Below are 16,699 nucleotides of genomic sequence, written 5' to 3'. Positions count from 1 at the left end.
TATATCCAATTTGCCCAAATCACCAATTTCCTTACTTACTCACCCATGTCAAATACAGAGCAAATTTCAATAGGGTCTATGACCCATTTAATTTGTTTTCTATGGGGGGTCTTTAAGGGGGCACATACTGGCCCTTCCTTTTTCTAGCAAAAAAAAAAACCTGAAAAAAATTATCACACAAAAGTGACCCCTTCCTGTAGCGTTGAAATTTGTCCAACCTTATCCATCCAGAGAGTAAAGAAGTTTGCTTATCACCTCTAATTACCATGGTGTTCCACGTGTTATAGGGATGTTTCGAGCGGGACCCCACGGAGAAAAACCGCAATAAAAAAAAATTAAATTACCAGATCAAATAAGATTTATTTTGAAACATATCTATAAAGGAGAACTCACGTGCAGAGCTTTGAAGAAGCTTGCTATATTACTAACTCTGGGCATAAGGATACCTGATTGGTACTTTTTTTTAACGCCAATACTCAAGAGAATGTTGACAGATACTTTCTTTTGGGGTTTTAAAATTAGCGTGGTTTGCTAATGAGTCAAAGTTAAAGCAAATTGTGCAGTGTAGTCGGCGGTTTATCACAAAGGAAAGTGCAATTACAGACCCTCCTAATGAAATTTAAGTTTGACACTGTGGCAAATATTTCCATTTGTTTTTTAATCCTACAATATAACTTACAAATAAACAGCGCGTGAAAAGGCTGACGATTCATTATCATTTTAACTGTGAGTATTGTGTGTTCTTAAATCAAACAAAGGATATTTAACGACATAGCAAATCACCAAGCAAGTTTTTTTTTTATTAAATTTCTGAATATATTTTTCATCGGAAAAAAACGTTTTTTCGTGACAAGAAACAACATACCACTCAACATTTTTTCTCTTCATTTTTACAAGAAAAGTCCTGGACCTCTTTTTAAAGTGATAAATGAAACGATTTTTGCCGCAGCATTCTCGTGGTTTATATAACAAATTAAAACATTTTTAATTGCTATTTAATTAGTAATGCAGGGTTTAAAAAATTTATGTTATAACATGAACTACAGCCTCACACCTCACATTATCATCGGGTCTTTCTTCAGAGTTGTCACAATGGCCTTGAGCGCCAACCTCATCGCTCTTTTAGAGGCTATTCTTCTATTTGGTAAGTACCAGATTGAGTCAATCCAACAACAACGAAAGTGTATTAGGGTTTTTTTTCTCTCTTCACCAGCAAAGGAGAGGCCAAAGGGTTGTCAAAAAACAATCATACCATTTTGACGGTCAAAGGGGTCAGAATCTGATTGCTGAGTGCCGGTCATATAAGCCTATGTGCTAAGTGCTGTTTAGCCCATAACAAAATCATCAAATGTCCGTTCGATATTAACTTGAGGTGTATCAAACGACTTACGCCTTCGTGGTCGTCACCATAAAAATGCCTCGTTCGTATTCGTTTCTCGTTAAATTCTGGTCCTCCTCTCTCTCGAGCTGTCTAAAGTCAGTGTGATGCATGAGTGTTCTTGGTTTTCACGGAAAATATCATCTTTCGGGAGTGTCTGACTCATTTTCTTAACTTTAAATTATGTTATCGGCTGGTTCCGTTACTCAGACGAATCATCTTCATTAGTTACGGTTTCATTTTGATTCTATCAGTTTTGTCACACTTACACTCCCACTAATAAAAAATGAACTAAGCAAGATATATGTGACCCATTGAAACCAATAGGGATTATTTATTAAGTCAACTCGGAACAGACCGGCCTTGCTTAGTCCAGCGCTGACTTTGGAAACCCTATTTTAGTCACGGTACTTTGAGTTGTCTGAATTATCCTCTTTTCAAAAATGTCACAGTAACATTACTTTATTGTGGGAATAAACAGAACAATGACAAGTTAAAAATGGGAAATGGGAGGGTTTGATTTTACTCAAAGGTGTAAAAATCATGTTGAAATTCATCAGGTAAATGCCTTAACGTATCATCACCTGTTGCCGCAGGTCATTGTTGAATAAAGCGCTGGAGGGTTCTCGTAATAAGAAGCTATTTTAGAGGATGTTAAAACTAGCAAGATGCAGGTAGCTTGAGCGTTGCTAGGAACCAAGTGATCTGCTAAAAGAATGTTTTAAGAGAAACTTCTGGCGGGAGGTACATGGAGCCGGCTTTGCAAATTACTCATGATCTGTAAAACAGCACTCAAAATTCACATTGATTAGCCAGAAAATATCGCAGCTAACGGTCTCAATTGATTTCGCTTTTAGAAATAATTGGTTTAGAAAGTGGTGCAAGTTTTCTTGAACAATCAAATCACGAAGTAAGACAAAACCAACACACTGATCTTACTTCAAGGTGGAAACTAAATCAAAATATTTCCTTTCAGCAGTAAATTTTTCTGAGTTAAGTGCTAAATAAAACTCCCATCAATTGGTTCCAATAAAAGAGAATATTAATCTGACCACTTGTATTCACACTACATGCCTATATAACTCGTAAATAGGAATGGAATTTGTTCTTTTTTCTGCTCTTTGTAGCGATCACGATCAGTTAGAGAAATTTAAAAATTACTTAAATCAAGCCCTAAAATAGTTCAGAGATAAATTACAATGGTAAACCGTCGTATCACATAATGAGTTAACATTCTTCTTTTATTATATTTATCACAGGATATACGCATGGAGGTATGTCATACAATATTTAACAACCGTTTAAAGTCAAAGAAAATACCAGGATAATTTTTATTGCTAGAGTGTGGACTGCTTTTTGAAAAAAACGGAGGGTACTTGAGAACACTTAGACGCAAAATAATGGAAGAGGACTCGATCCTTTTATTCAACTAAGAGAAAAACAATGGAACAAACATTTATCAGAATATACTCATTGCGATCATGCCTTGTAAATTTGAGGTAGTTTGACAAATTAAGACGCCAATCATTTGTCAGCAATCCTATCAAAACTTTTTTTCAAATTGCAGAATGTGAATCACCACTTGGTCTTCAAAGTGGGGATATACCCGACTCAGACATTACCGCCTCCTCAGAGGTAAAGAACTTAACCAAACTTGAGGCATTCAATTTTTCGGAGAGGGTATTTTTCCTTCAGCTTAGAGACACACGGAAAAAGATATTTACTGGTCCAACCACAGGCGTTTAGCCACGAGAAGTTTCATTACTTGACTCCTACACATTATTTCCAAACAAGGTCTGTGCTTCCACTCCTCATTTTTTAATTCAAAATGTTTCCAAATTTTCACGGCAAAATGCTTAAAACATTTTTTCCTTTTTTATGAAAAAAAATAATTATTCAGAACTAACCAATTGACATATTTTATCAGTTTGCAACACTGTTAATAATTAAATGATTTACAACGAAAAATCAGGCTTGTCATGTATCTAAACGCTGTTTGACTATATAACTAACAATAATTTAAATGTCATACTTGTCTGCAGTGGGCTGCAAACCATGGGCCCAGCAATGCAAGGCTCAATCGTCCAGCTGGTGGAGGTAAGACTGGAGCCTGGTCTGCCAGAAAAAACGAAAAGGGACAGTGGATCCAGGTGGACTTTCGTCAACTAACTCGTGTGACTAAGGTGGCAATCCAAGGAAGACAAGACCGACTCCAGTGGGTTACTGCATTTAAAATATCTTACAGTCTGGATGGAAAAGACTTTCAATTTCTAGAAAAGGTATTTGAATGAGATAAGAAAAGAAATGATAAGGACTTGCTCTGTGGATAAGGCAGAGTGTGACTGCTAAATAGATGGCTTTAACGAATCAATTACTTGCCTTAACGCTTTTTAGAAATTAACGAAATAATACGAGCGCCTTTATTGGTCCAAAGCCTATCGTTTATTACATAGGTAACCCCTTGATAATTCACTAAAGCAATAGATTACACTTTTTATCGTTTACCGAAAGAAATTATTGTCTATTGCTTAAATAAGCGTATACCTGATTGACCATGGTATATAACTGTGCAGATAAAAAAGGATAAAACGTATTTGTTCAAATTAATTTTGCTTGAGCAATTAGTACAACTACGCAGCTATCATAAACGATGCTGTCGATATGGCGCACAAACGCACCTGCCAATAACGATACAGTCATCGTCGAAAGAAATTGATTACTGTACATACACACGTCTATTCTTCCGTTTGAAGTGCACTAAATACTACAACTATTCAAATAGTTATGACCTAACTTTCACTTGTATGAATCATTTATACTTAGACAATAAGACAAAAAGTAATACAATCAAATATTCAGTTGATAAAAAACTACTTGACTGCCCATTATCCAGGCTAAGAAAATCGCTCATGATCATACTTCAATATATTTTGGTCTCCCTTTAGATATATTACGGCAACAACGACCAAAACGGTGTTGTGGTAAACACTTTCATAACACCGATCGAGGCTCGCTTCGTCCGTCTTTACCCATACGCCTGGCATGTACACATCTCCTTGAGAATGGAGCTCTATGGCTGTAGTTTAAAACCAGGTTTACCATCAGGTGATTATCATAATATTTATTCTCGCTCTTAATTTTTTCTGTAATCTTCGTAGCGTCTTCATTGTCTTTGGCTTTAGGGTACAGATACGGACAGGGAGAGTGTGACTTCTTACTTTTTCTCACCGTTATGAAATTTGCTCAGAGGTCAAGGAGGCCTATGATTATCAGCAGGGAGAGTCCCTTTTAACCCTTTAAATCCCAGAAGTGATTCACATGTAATCTCTCCCTATAATATCTATACCACATCCAGTAAACAAGTTATGAGAATACTCAAACTTATCAGGTTACAGTTGTTCTCCTGATCTAACACCAAATTCTCATCACTTATTTACAAGAAATTTTGTAGCAGCTAGAGGGGAGAATCGACAATTAGATCTTGAGATTTAAGGGGTTAACGGAGTTTGGTATTATGTATCACGAAAGCTCACTTGGTGCTCATGTTATGAAATAAGTTGAAAATTATTTACCCGAAGATTATCATAGAGGGTGAGAAGGGGGTACATGGTTTGGATTTTACGGTGCTCTTATATATATCTTGGACCAAAAGTTTTGAAAAAGAGAAAATGATAACTTTTCCTTCAGAGTGCGCAACACCTTTGGGTATGGAAAAAAAGGTCATCCCTGACTATGCCATAACAGCTTCAACTGAGGTAAGAGCTACGGAGAAAAAACTGCTTTTACAGATAGAGGACTCTCCATTTCCTTTGGCAAACGATATTTATATTGCAGTGCTGGGAAGAAATCATAATTTCAAGAATAGGACGTACCTTATGGCTGTGCTTAACGAGTGCTGAAAGGGAGATCATTTAGCTTTTTCTTAGAATCATGCTAGTGGCAATAGATACACATTTGCCTCAACATTTTATGAACGGTTTGTTGAAAGAGCCGTTGTCGTCAACACTATAGCCTGACTGTAGCCTATTTACCACCAATTGCATTTCATGTATGAAATAATTCATTGTGGGATGCAAAAAATATGGCTGCTAATGGAAAGACTGGCGGTACTACTGGTTGGGTAACATTTATCGCGCACTTTCGAGTGCTTAACTTATCTTGGCTATTTTTCTTTAGTTTGGTTCGGCGTATAGAGCCTCAAATGCCAGGCTGCACCTTATCAAAGCGGGTCACGGAACGACTGGTGCATGGTCTGCAAGATCAGATGACAAATCACCATGGGTTCAGGTGGACTTTGGGAAGATCAAGAGAGTGACGAAAATTGCCAGTCAAGGCCGCTCAGACTACGCCCAGTGGGTGACCAAATACAGGGTCTCGTACAGTACATTTGGAAAAACGTTTACGCTTCAAGATCGCGTAAGCTACGCTTAGATAACATACATATATTTTGCATTTTGATAGGGTTTTAAAAATACATGCTACTTTAGTTCCTTGTGCTGTATTATTCTAGGCTTGATGATCTCTTAGTTTTAATTCTAACCACCCCTTAATGCAGAAGAAAACTCGAATACAACCCATTTTTTTTTGTTTTGTTTTATTTCAAGATATTAAAATGCCGTCAATCTTTTGGACATCGATCAACATTTATAAAAATATCTGCGATGGGAGAGAAAAAAACATATACCATTATTTCCAAAAGACTCCTTTCTTCAAAGTTGTTCAAAATGGGTCCGTTATTTTGAAACACCAATTTATCGTAGATCACAGATTTGCAATTTGTTGGTGTTTTCATTGAAATTCATACCCAAAAAGTATGCCCAACAAACTTAACGCGATCATTTTTTGATAATTTAGAACACCATATGAACATTATAACCTGAAATGACTCTCATCACTAAGTTACAGTAACATCTTCCTGTCGATGGGCGAAGTTTTGCCTTTCCCACATCAGAATTTTTGCAAGTCCGCCGGTACAATTGATTTGGATCCTTATAGGTTTACCAAGCTAACAGTGACCAGAACAGCGTCGTTGTCAATTCTCTCGTGAAACCCATCGAGGCTCGTTTCGTTAGGATAAAACCTGAGGAATGGAGTAACCACTGTTCGATGAGGTTTGAAGTATATGGATGCGACGTCTCTGAAGGTGAAATTTCATTTTTTCAGTCATCATACATTTATGAAATCCCCCTTTGATTTGTTTATCAAACAACTAGTGTTGAAAACATGACGTATTGATCTTCATGTCTGCAGAATGTGTGACGCCACTCGGACTGACCAGTAAGAAATTACCCAACTCGGCAATAACAGCCTCTTCCGAGGTAAGTATAGCCTACACTATTCCACTCCCTTGCAAAAAATCCTCATTATCAACGCGCCAATTTTAAGTTATATTTCTCTCTGATATATCCAAAAGGAATTTGACAGAGAGTTCCTTTTTTCCGTACATCATTAACCTTGGGAGCATAAGTTGAGCATGTCTTTTCTATAATTTTGCTTTATGATTTATGATTTTCAAATGATAACTTCAATAGCAGGAAAATTCTCCGTCGCGTATCTGTTACCCACAACGTGATGGGAACAGATAGGGGCCCAGAAAGAGTTCCTCTGTCTTTTCATACTTTATCACAGTAGCTGTAATTCATTCAGTCTGTAATTCATATTTAGACGTTTACAGCTGTCAGAGTGAGTTTAGATAGAGAAAGAGAGAAAGAGTTGTGATCGACTAGTTGCGACCGGTGTCCCATGCCACGCTACATTGGTAATTTTCTCGTCTTTGTCATGCAGAGATGAGAAATATGTAGGAAGTGTGATGCATATGAGAGGCTCTTACGCTTATTCCCTTTTATGTTGTCAGTGGAATGGAAACCGTGGGGCCAGTACTGGAAGACTCTACTATGTATCAACTGATAGGAGGAATGGGGGCTGGTCTGCCCAAGTTAGCAATAAAAGGCAGTGGTTAGAAGCAGATCTAGGCGAGACGACCACTGTCACTATGGTGGCAACTCAGGGACGGTACGACTATGATCAGTGGGTAAAGAGCTTTAAAGTGGCTTACAGCAAGTATGGAAGTCATTTTGAATTTCAAGACAAGGTAAATACTGACATAATCAAATAGACGACCTCAAGAGTTCTCAATCATTCTGATCTCGGTAAAGGCCTGGAACGGATCTATCTGTTTCTTTAAGTATAATTCTTTCTCAGACCTTTTTGTATGAGGGTATCTGTTACCTAGTTAAATGATATGAGTATGCCATTTTGTAATAGCTAAAATGAAGAAAAAACTTCATGGAACGTCCAAGATGACAAAATTCATGACCTTCTGGGTGCTCTGACACAGACGGATTAACCAAGGAGTTTGGCCCATATTGGGATTTAAATATCTTGTGTTGATTTTATCTCTTTAAAGGACTTTATACGTGTAAAATTTTGTATTACCAAAGGGACGAATGGAACTGCTCTCGGCCCGAGTTCTGTGGCGTCTCATTACTTTTGCCGAGTCTTTTTAGACAAGTGCCCATTTTATAATTCATTGAGGTCAAAGATAGAGCGTTTGCAGTGCTTTAGTTTCACTGAAAAAAAATTTAAACGCTTCAGGAATTACTCTAATAAAAATTGCCTCACGATTCAGGTTTATGATGGCAATGCAGACAGGAACACCGTTATCGTCAATAAGTTGATTCAACCAATCAAAGCACGTTTCGTTCGCCTCTATCCTGAGAGTTGGAGTGGGCATATTTCCATGAGAATGGAGCTGTATGGTTGTGAAATCTCCTCAGGTATGCTGTATGTGTCAGGCTCTATCTTTTCTATGATCATTCAAGTTGAAAAAGCCTTTACGACTCTGAATAGAAACCACTGAGATGGCTTCGTTAGCAACAAACACTGAAAGTTTGGGTCTCAAAAGACGTCAAATTTAGTCAGACTCATGAGAATGCTGTAAACGATTACTAAGCGTTCGCATTTAACCGATTCCACGAATTGAGGTGAAGGAACCATGATATTTATATCTCGGTAGGATGTTCTTCACCACTGGGAATGGAGGACAAAAGCATACTAGACTCAGCTATAACAGCATCATCAGAGGTAGATCAGTCCAAAGCTACAGGCTTAACCTAAGCCTCAGCCTGCCTGTTACGTATCTACGTTTTGCCTCGTTGAAAATAAATGTTTCCCCTCAGCCATGTTTGTTTATCTCGTCTTGTTTCTTCATTGAATGAATAAAATATTAGGAAGATTTCATTAAGTGATGATACACAGGTTATCTAGTGTCCGCCTTATCCCGTTTTTTTTTTTTTTTTTTTTTACTTTTCTACACGCTATCCAGTCCACAGTTAGCTATCGTGGCTTTGTCAAGCTAGAATTTGATTTAAAAAGAAATTGAAGATAAACATGAATTTCTTCATTCCTGTCTAATTCAAATTTATCTTTTCACAAGTGGGACATCAACCATGGAGCGAACAATGCGAGAATCTACCACATGGCTGGAGGTTCAAGAAAAGGGGCGTGGTCAGCGCGGAGAAGCGACAAAGAACCATGGATTCAAATCAATCTTGGTAAAATTGTGGAGGTGACCAAAATAGGGAGCCAAGGTCGTCAAGAAGCCGCTCAGTGGGTCACTAGATACAAGGTGTCTTACAGCACGGACGGTCATCACTTCACATCTCAGAATCAGGTGAAACGTCAATCCCTTCCAAGATCCAATTACCCATAATTTAGGCGACATTATACAAAGAGTTATTATTGAATTAACGCGAGTATCTTGACAAGTTGTAAAGAGCTTTAACGACTACATGAAAGTGTTTCATTAACCTGGCCGACAAATCGGTAGCATTCCCTCTTTAGATTTGCTTAATTCACAACAGTCCTATACCAAACTATCATAACTACCTTGAGTTAAACTACGATTCCAGGAATACTTTGGGAATAAAGACCAGAATACCCTCGTCATCAACGATTTAATCCAGTCAATCAAGGCACAGTATGTCCGAATCCTTCCACAAGAATGGTTTCAGGTTGCTTCGATGAGAGTGGAATTGTATGGCTGTGTTTCAAGTAAGATAGAGAAAATAAACACTTTTAGCGAAGTACAAATCACAGCTTAGTTTGAGGTGACTGCGAACTAACTGTGGTTTTTTTTTTGTTTTTTTTTTGGCGAAGAACCTGTAGATGGCGGATACTCCGCTTGGGGACTGTACGGTGAATGCAGTAAACAATGTGGCGGAGGAGAACAAACTCGAAGGCGCACTTGTACCAACCCACCACCGGCACACGGTGGCAAAAATTGCGCCGGTCTGGGACCAGACTTTTCAACCAGAGAATGCAACACTCAAAACTGTCCAAGTGAGCGCTTTTACTTTCAAGAGCTACGGATAGAGGCTAACTGGCCTCGGTTTTAACTTAACACTGCCAAGAATTTTTAGGACATTTTTTTTTAACTATGACTAGCACTTACAGGTTGACCAAATTTCTTTTCTTCTGAATTAAGGCTTCTTTCGGCATTAGAAATTCATATGTTGCATTCGAATTGTGTGTGGTTCAATAACATTACACTTCCTCTTATTTCATTCCCAGTTGATGGCGGTTTTGGTAATTGGCTCGAATGGAGCGATTGTTCCGCCACCTGTGGTGGAGGCAGCAGAGCGCGCAGCAGGAAATGTGATAACCCTGTTCCACAGTACCAAGGAAAGAATTGCGTCGGACTCTCACTGGAAACAGAGGATTGCAATGAGGAAGAATGCCCCAGTTGGTGTTTCTCACTTATACTTGATATATCATTATTATCATTACTACTTTTATAATATTAGTATTGATAACAACAGGATTTTGAGTGCAAATTTGGTGTTAATAAGCAAGAGTAAATTTTACAAAGAGAGCAAAACTACGCGAGCCCGTTGGGCAACTGCAATTTGTAGTCTTTAAAAAATTTAAAAAGGCTTATTTATACCAAATTTCACGAGAAATCTTGTTGGTTATTATAAATAATTTACATGAAAAAGACACTACAGTAAGTCAAGACGAACGAGATTTTGGCAGCGCGCGCGCTATTTGTAATTTGCACTCGTACTACATGAACAATGCACACATTTCAGCCGATCAGACGCGCGTTATTTTCTCATTTTATTACAATTTATGAAACATTGCCTGATCAGCCATTTAATACGGGTCTTTACGTGTTTGGTTTGCTTTCGTTATAATCAGTAGAGAGAGATCCGTTTCATTACTTTATTTTTTTCTCCGGAATAGCTCTGTGTAAAATATTGAATGTGGAACCTTCTGAGAAGTGGCTTCTGCATGAACGTACTACATGCCAACTTGTAATTTTCAATGACAGGTTAAAGCGCACTATTATAGCTGTAATTTTTTTGTAGCGAATGGCGGTTATTCTGCATGGGGACCATATGGTGAATGTACAAAAACGTGTGGAGGTGGAAAGCAATATCGAGAGCGAACGTGCACCAATCCACCTCCAAGTGCAGGAGGAAAGGATTGTGACGGACTTGGACCGAGTACAACAAGTAGAGAATGTAATAATCAGGACTGCCCTGGTGAGTTTTTGTTAAATTGAAACATAATAACCAACGGTAATATTTAAATGATGAACAGAATTATGAAAGATTAAATTATATTTGATGTTAGCCTTATCGAAAAGGGTTTTAAAAGCTTCTAAAAAATATTTAAAAACGTTTTAAGGACTGAGAAGTGTTTTCATTTGTGTCAGAAGTGTATAGAGGTGAAATACTTCTGTTCCTACTGATTGAATTCTATATTAAAACATTATTCAACAAAATAAATGCTCATACACACCAAAGAATGAAAAATCGTGTAATTTTTAACCTTTTTCAAACTATTTATCATTTATACACCAATCATATGTACATATATAAGCACTGTAAGTCACTTAATCCATATTATTTCGTTGTTTCTTTAAGTCAACGGAGGTTACACGACTTGGAGTAAGTGGAGCGAGTGTTCTGCCAAATGTGGAGGAGGAACACGCAGTCGTAGCCGGGAATGCACAAATCCAACACCACAATACGGTGGGAAAGATTGTTCAGATCTGGGACCGAAGACACAGGAAGAGGATTGTAATAAGGATGGATGTGCAGGTTGACACAGTTTACTTTAATTCAAATGGCTATTTATTATTTTTAATCTTCAACTTAAATTTTCGTTCCATGCAGTCTAATTCACTCCCATGATTGCTACTGAAAGAAAGGATCCGTTTCCTACACGCACTTATACGTTACGTACTTTATATTACTAGCGTGTTGTTAATTAGCTCATGTAAACGCTGTGGACCAAGGAATACTCCTAACCTATATAGACGATAATATTGGATTTCTTAAGGCCCTAACGCCAAGAGAGCCTTTGGCTCACAGGGTAATGAAAACCGTAATCAAATTACAACGTGGTGAAAGAGTTTAGCAATGATCTAAAGAAAAAATTATGATGTTTCTTAATTATTGCATTGAATATTTCCAGTGAATGGAGGGTACGGACCATGGGAGTCTTGGGGCGAATGCTCCATAACTTGTGGAAAAGAGAGGGGCATAAGGACACGCGTCAAGTTGTGCGATAACCCAGCACCAGAAAATGGCGGAAAGGACTGTTCAGGTCTTGGACCAGATAGCGAGACAAAGCCGTGTGTACCACTATTAAAGAAATGTCCAGGTATGCATACATAAAGAATTATCTTCAAAGAGTTTATAAAACGAAGACAGGCCATCTATCTGTCAGAGACAAACGAATGAAGCTGGTAAGAAACTGTGGTACTGCGTCGGTGGGAGAGTACAACAGAGTACTTTTTGAGTAATTTAGTATAATCAACTGAGTTGATAACGTAAATAGGCCAAGTAAGAGATGGAAATGTTTAAACTTATTTTGCAAGTCTACAAGGGGCAGGGGAGAGGGGGAACACTGAGCTAAGGGTCTAAGAGTAGATAAATTTTTATGACAATTATTCGCGTGCGGCCAAAAAATGCTAATTGTAGATTTTTTTCACATATGTTTATGGAATCATCATTATCATTTCCATTATTGTTAACTGCGTTTTGATATTAATTATAATTTCAGCAAATATCACGTCCCTCCTAATTTGGGCAAATTCAAATTATGCTGCCATTACACAGAAATTTTTTTAGAATATTCGATTCAATAAAATAATGCAAAGAGATTCAAAGCTACCGTTTCGAGCGTTAGCCCCGACGAAGGGCAAGCATCTTTTACATTCTAAAATCAACAATTATTCATTTTCCACCAGCTGGAAATCAACAACATAGTACGATGTTAAACTAAAGACCCGACAGAATAAGTCTAAAAGATCCTGAGATCATTAGTAAGGAGCAATCGTGACGGTCCTAACAGCTTATATATGTATGATGTATTCAGTTCTCTAGCCTGGTCCCTTCATGGTATTAACCGTCAATTATTTTCGCTCCATCAGTTCTAATACGTAATATGTTGCGATTCTCATTTTCCTCAGTGGACGGCGGATGGGGAGAATTTGGTGAGTGGAGTAAGTGCCCGGTTACATGTGGAGGAGGAGAACAGATCAGAAAACGATACTGTAACAATCCCAAGCCTGAAGGTGATGGGAAAAAGTGTGAAGGAGACCAACAAGAGACCAGAGAATGCAACACCAATAAGTGTGAACGTAAGTAATGGGAGATTTTTAACCTTGTCCTTTTATTATCAGTGTTGGGGACGCAGTGGCTTTCGCAAATTCACTGTGTACAAAGTACCATCAGCAATCACGACGGCGACGCCATGGAAACTTCGTCTCAAAAATGTCCATGCATTCGGCGGAAGAGTTTTCCACGTGGCATATTGTTTTTTACCGTCCAAAACGGCGCATCGAATCTCCTTTTCGGCGAAAATTGAAATGGAGCCATTAATGTCATGAAAAGACACAAAATTTCCTGTCGAAGTATTCGTTCACAGACAACAAAGCATTTGGTAATTTAAGGTAATTGTTTACGAGAGAACTGTGCGAAAACATACAAAGTTTTAAAACGCACGTGCAAAACTATTTTTCTGCCCGTCAAGACGTACATTTATCCACTTCTCGTTTTCTTCTCACACTAGTTTGCATAATGTTCATTGCCATTCTAGTCAGGAGTATTAAAAGATGATGCAAACTGTCAAGGGAACCTGAAAAACTCCAGCAGGGTATCCGGGTACCCTGCGTCTAACAACTAGCTCCTGAAACACAGGGAGTCGCAATTCTCCCGATCAGATAAGCTGCGCGTTTCGGAAGCCGAGATACACACTGACAATGTGGGTCATGAGGCTTGAGAAAGAAACGAATTCAGCGAACTCATCTCTAGTCACTATAACTCCATCTTCTTTTATGAGTATAACGACGGAAACCGCCAACCCGGCTCAAAGTTAAGCTTGAGTAAGCACAGCGGTCGAAATGACAGAAAATACGCTTTTGAAAATTATGCTGATCTTAAGCACAGCTTTATTTGTAAATCTGCATAAACGCACCAAAATAACTATTAAATGTCAACATCATTTTTTTTTCTAGGAAACCGCTGTGGACTTAGTAGTCATTATTAAGCAGTCCACGCTATATTGTTGTTATATTTAACCCCAACTATTTTTACCTTCATCCTGAGGGTGTAAACCGCTGACTCTTTCTTAAAGAAGTTTGCCAAAGGTAACCTGCATTGGACCACAACTCTTTGCAAGGAAAGTAGTATTAATTTAGGGTCATTTTATGTCACAAGATAATTTTTTTTCATTCCTTCAAAAGCTGAATGGAGGCCGGTTGGCTGCTTCATGAATACCGTTCGCGCCCTCGGACAGATCCTTGAAAGAGTCGGGAGCAAGTCATCAATAAGCGCCCGCTATGCAGCATGCACGTCAGCGGCTGACAATGAAGGTGTGACCTTGTTCGGTATGGACGACAGGAGATGCTGGACTGGTGAAAAGGCAGAAAGCACATTTACCAAATATGGAACCTCAGACCAATGCCTAGACGCAAGGAAGGTACCATTAAGTGGTGGTCTGTCAGAGTCGGGAACAATGTTTGTCTACGAGAAAGACGCCAGCGGTGAGAAATTCTTTTTTCTTTCTCCAATCATATAATAACAATTCATCTTTTCTTTTTTCGGGAGACTAACTTGTAAAAGTGAAAGATTATATCAGGTATAGAACACGTTTTCAAATTAAAAGTACAATGGCTTCCATGAGGAATCATTTCCGTGATTACCAAAAGCAAAGCTGGAAATGAAGTAAATTAAAATCTCTTCTCAGTCCGTCATAACAAGTGCGCTTTGCAATCTTTCTGGCCTCGAGTGTGCGAATCACTATATTTAATACTGAATGGCAAGTGAACTTAGTATTGACCACTTTAAGTATGAAGTAATGGTTGACAATCCATTCTGTTACCATTTTGAATGACTTATTTTTCCTGTATACGGCGTTACAGCAACAAAATCAAGCTTTTGACATTTATTCATGAACTATTTTTTCGAGATATTTTTAATATGTGTTGGTGCGATATTTTCATTGCGCATTTTATACTCATTAAAAATATTTATTTTTTTCCTTCTTGTTCCTGTGATAGATTTATAGTGAGTTATTAATGCGATAACGTCATAGCCTCGAAATCGTAAAACGTTTGAAACGGTTACTTACAAAAGACTTAAGGATAATTAATTTAGTATTATTAACTGAGTTAATAACGTAAATTGACCACCGTAAAGAGTTTCAAAGCTGGTGTCCCGAGCGTTAGCCCTTCGTCAGAGCGAATGGCGAAGGGTTAACGCTCGGGATATCAACTTTGAAACTGTTTATGGTGGCCAATTTACGTTATCAACTCATTGTCAAATAATAATACTAAAGTACCCTCCCACCGACGCAGCATCATGGTTTCTTTAAAAACTTTATTCCTTTATCCTTTATTCATTTAAAAGGATGAGTATATTGTTGATGTACTAAAGTATTTTGTAACGTAGATCGGCTAATTCGTCTCCTTATCTTTCACAAAGGCGAATGGAACAAAAAGGGCTGTTACATCAACAAAGGACCTATACTAGCTTTACCAGACTCATTCGATGACACTGTTGAAAACTATCAAGGAAAAGAAAACATCCTTGAAGCGTGCACAAAGAAGGCTGAGAATTCTGGCTACAAGGTATTTGGTGTTGACGACAAGAATTGCTGGGCAGATAAGAGTGGCAAAAACAAGTACGACGTTTACGGGGAATCCTCAGAATGCCGCAAAGGATCCGGCAGTGAAATTGACGGTGACATGTTTGTTTACCGTTTTGAGTAATAATTGTTAAGGTAGGTTGTACTGTCATATTTAACGATAAATAAATTAGTTCTCGTGAAAGAGATAAGAAAATGGCTGGCAGTTTGGTCTCAGGGTCATGTGGTTCGCGTTTCTGATCTCGACTTCTTGAGAATCATTCTATTCTCAGGGCCGTGGCCAGACTTCGGAACAAGACGAGGCAAGTTTTGAGCGCCGAAGGCGCGAGCCGCTAGGTGGGTCTGGAGGCATGCCTCCCCAGAGAATTTTGAAATCTGGAGGCTCAGAAATGCTCTTTTAAGCATTTTCGGTGGTATTTTTCATCAGAAAAGTCAATCTTGGGCCAAAATCAAGACGAGGCATTTGCGTAACTTTATTAGGGACATTTGCATCTCAGGCAACCCTCCAACTAGGCCTATATATCGTAAAATAGGTTTCGGTTGGTGATCGTGTACATAACACTTTCAAAAGAGAAATTTAATCGTTCGTCTCACGATGTGGTCAATTTAAATGTGGATCGCGACATTTTGACTGCATACTGCTGGTCTACTTCAGGCGATGAGGTCGACTGAGTACGCATTACCTATATGCTGAAGTGCTCAGCTTAGATTGAATAAAATTTTACGGCTGAGATTGGTGCATCTTCGGATCAGGTTTCGTTTGTGGTTGCGGTTGCCGTAGGGGTCTCCTGCTGATGGCCTAAACAGGCCTAGATAGGCCTAAATAATTGAAAAAAATTGTAAATAAAACTAAGGATGACCTGTTTTAGACTAGCATTGCGTAAGAACCTTCCACTATGCAAGTCAGTCTGATATGCTGTCTTTGGGTCACTTTACAGAACTGGGCAACTGAATTCAATTGACAAGTGCTGATGAGAATGCTTTAAATTAATCATCAATTTTCATCTTTTGCAGACAGAGGAAATCAAATTCAGGAACGGACGACACATATAATGGAAGAATGAAACAGTAGTCTAGCGCCTATGTGTGGGTCTTGGCCATGGGAACAGGGTTTAGTGCACTTAATAGGTATATTAAAGAACGTTGCAAAGCAAAACTTTT

General features: G+C 38.4%; 1 protein-coding gene across 1 annotated transcript; it reads left to right on the top strand.

Annotated features, from left to right (window-relative positions):
• Positions 1-944: 944 nt before the first annotated feature.
• Positions 945-16,694, top strand: LOC149039041 (uncharacterized). Its single transcript, XM_089184135.1, has 23 exons — positions 945-1,144; positions 2,638-2,652; positions 2,946-3,013; positions 3,421-3,657; positions 4,324-4,483; positions 5,066-5,133; positions 5,555-5,794; positions 6,374-6,521; positions 6,629-6,696; positions 7,233-7,469; positions 8,007-8,154; positions 8,394-8,461; positions 8,814-9,050; positions 9,289-9,430; positions 9,536-9,718; positions 9,950-10,120; positions 10,747-10,923; positions 11,308-11,484; positions 11,861-12,049; positions 12,861-13,031; positions 14,136-14,435; positions 15,376-15,673; positions 16,553-16,694. Exons 1-22 carry the CDS (start codon positions 1,006-1,008, stop codon positions 15,660-15,662), a joined length of 3,630 nt encoding a protein of 1,209 aa, XP_089040261.1. The 5' UTR covers positions 945-1,005; the 3' UTR covers positions 15,663-15,673; positions 16,553-16,694.
• Positions 16,695-16,699: the final 5 nt, after the last annotated feature.

Source organism: Pocillopora damicornis, chromosome 10, assembly GCF_964200805.1.
Source record: "Pocillopora damicornis chromosome 10, jaPocDami1.2, whole genome shotgun sequence".
In the NCBI taxonomy this organism is placed as follows: domain Eukaryota; kingdom Metazoa; phylum Cnidaria; class Anthozoa; order Scleractinia; family Pocilloporidae; genus Pocillopora; species Pocillopora damicornis.
This window is presented reverse-complemented; position numbering and strand designations above follow the sequence as displayed.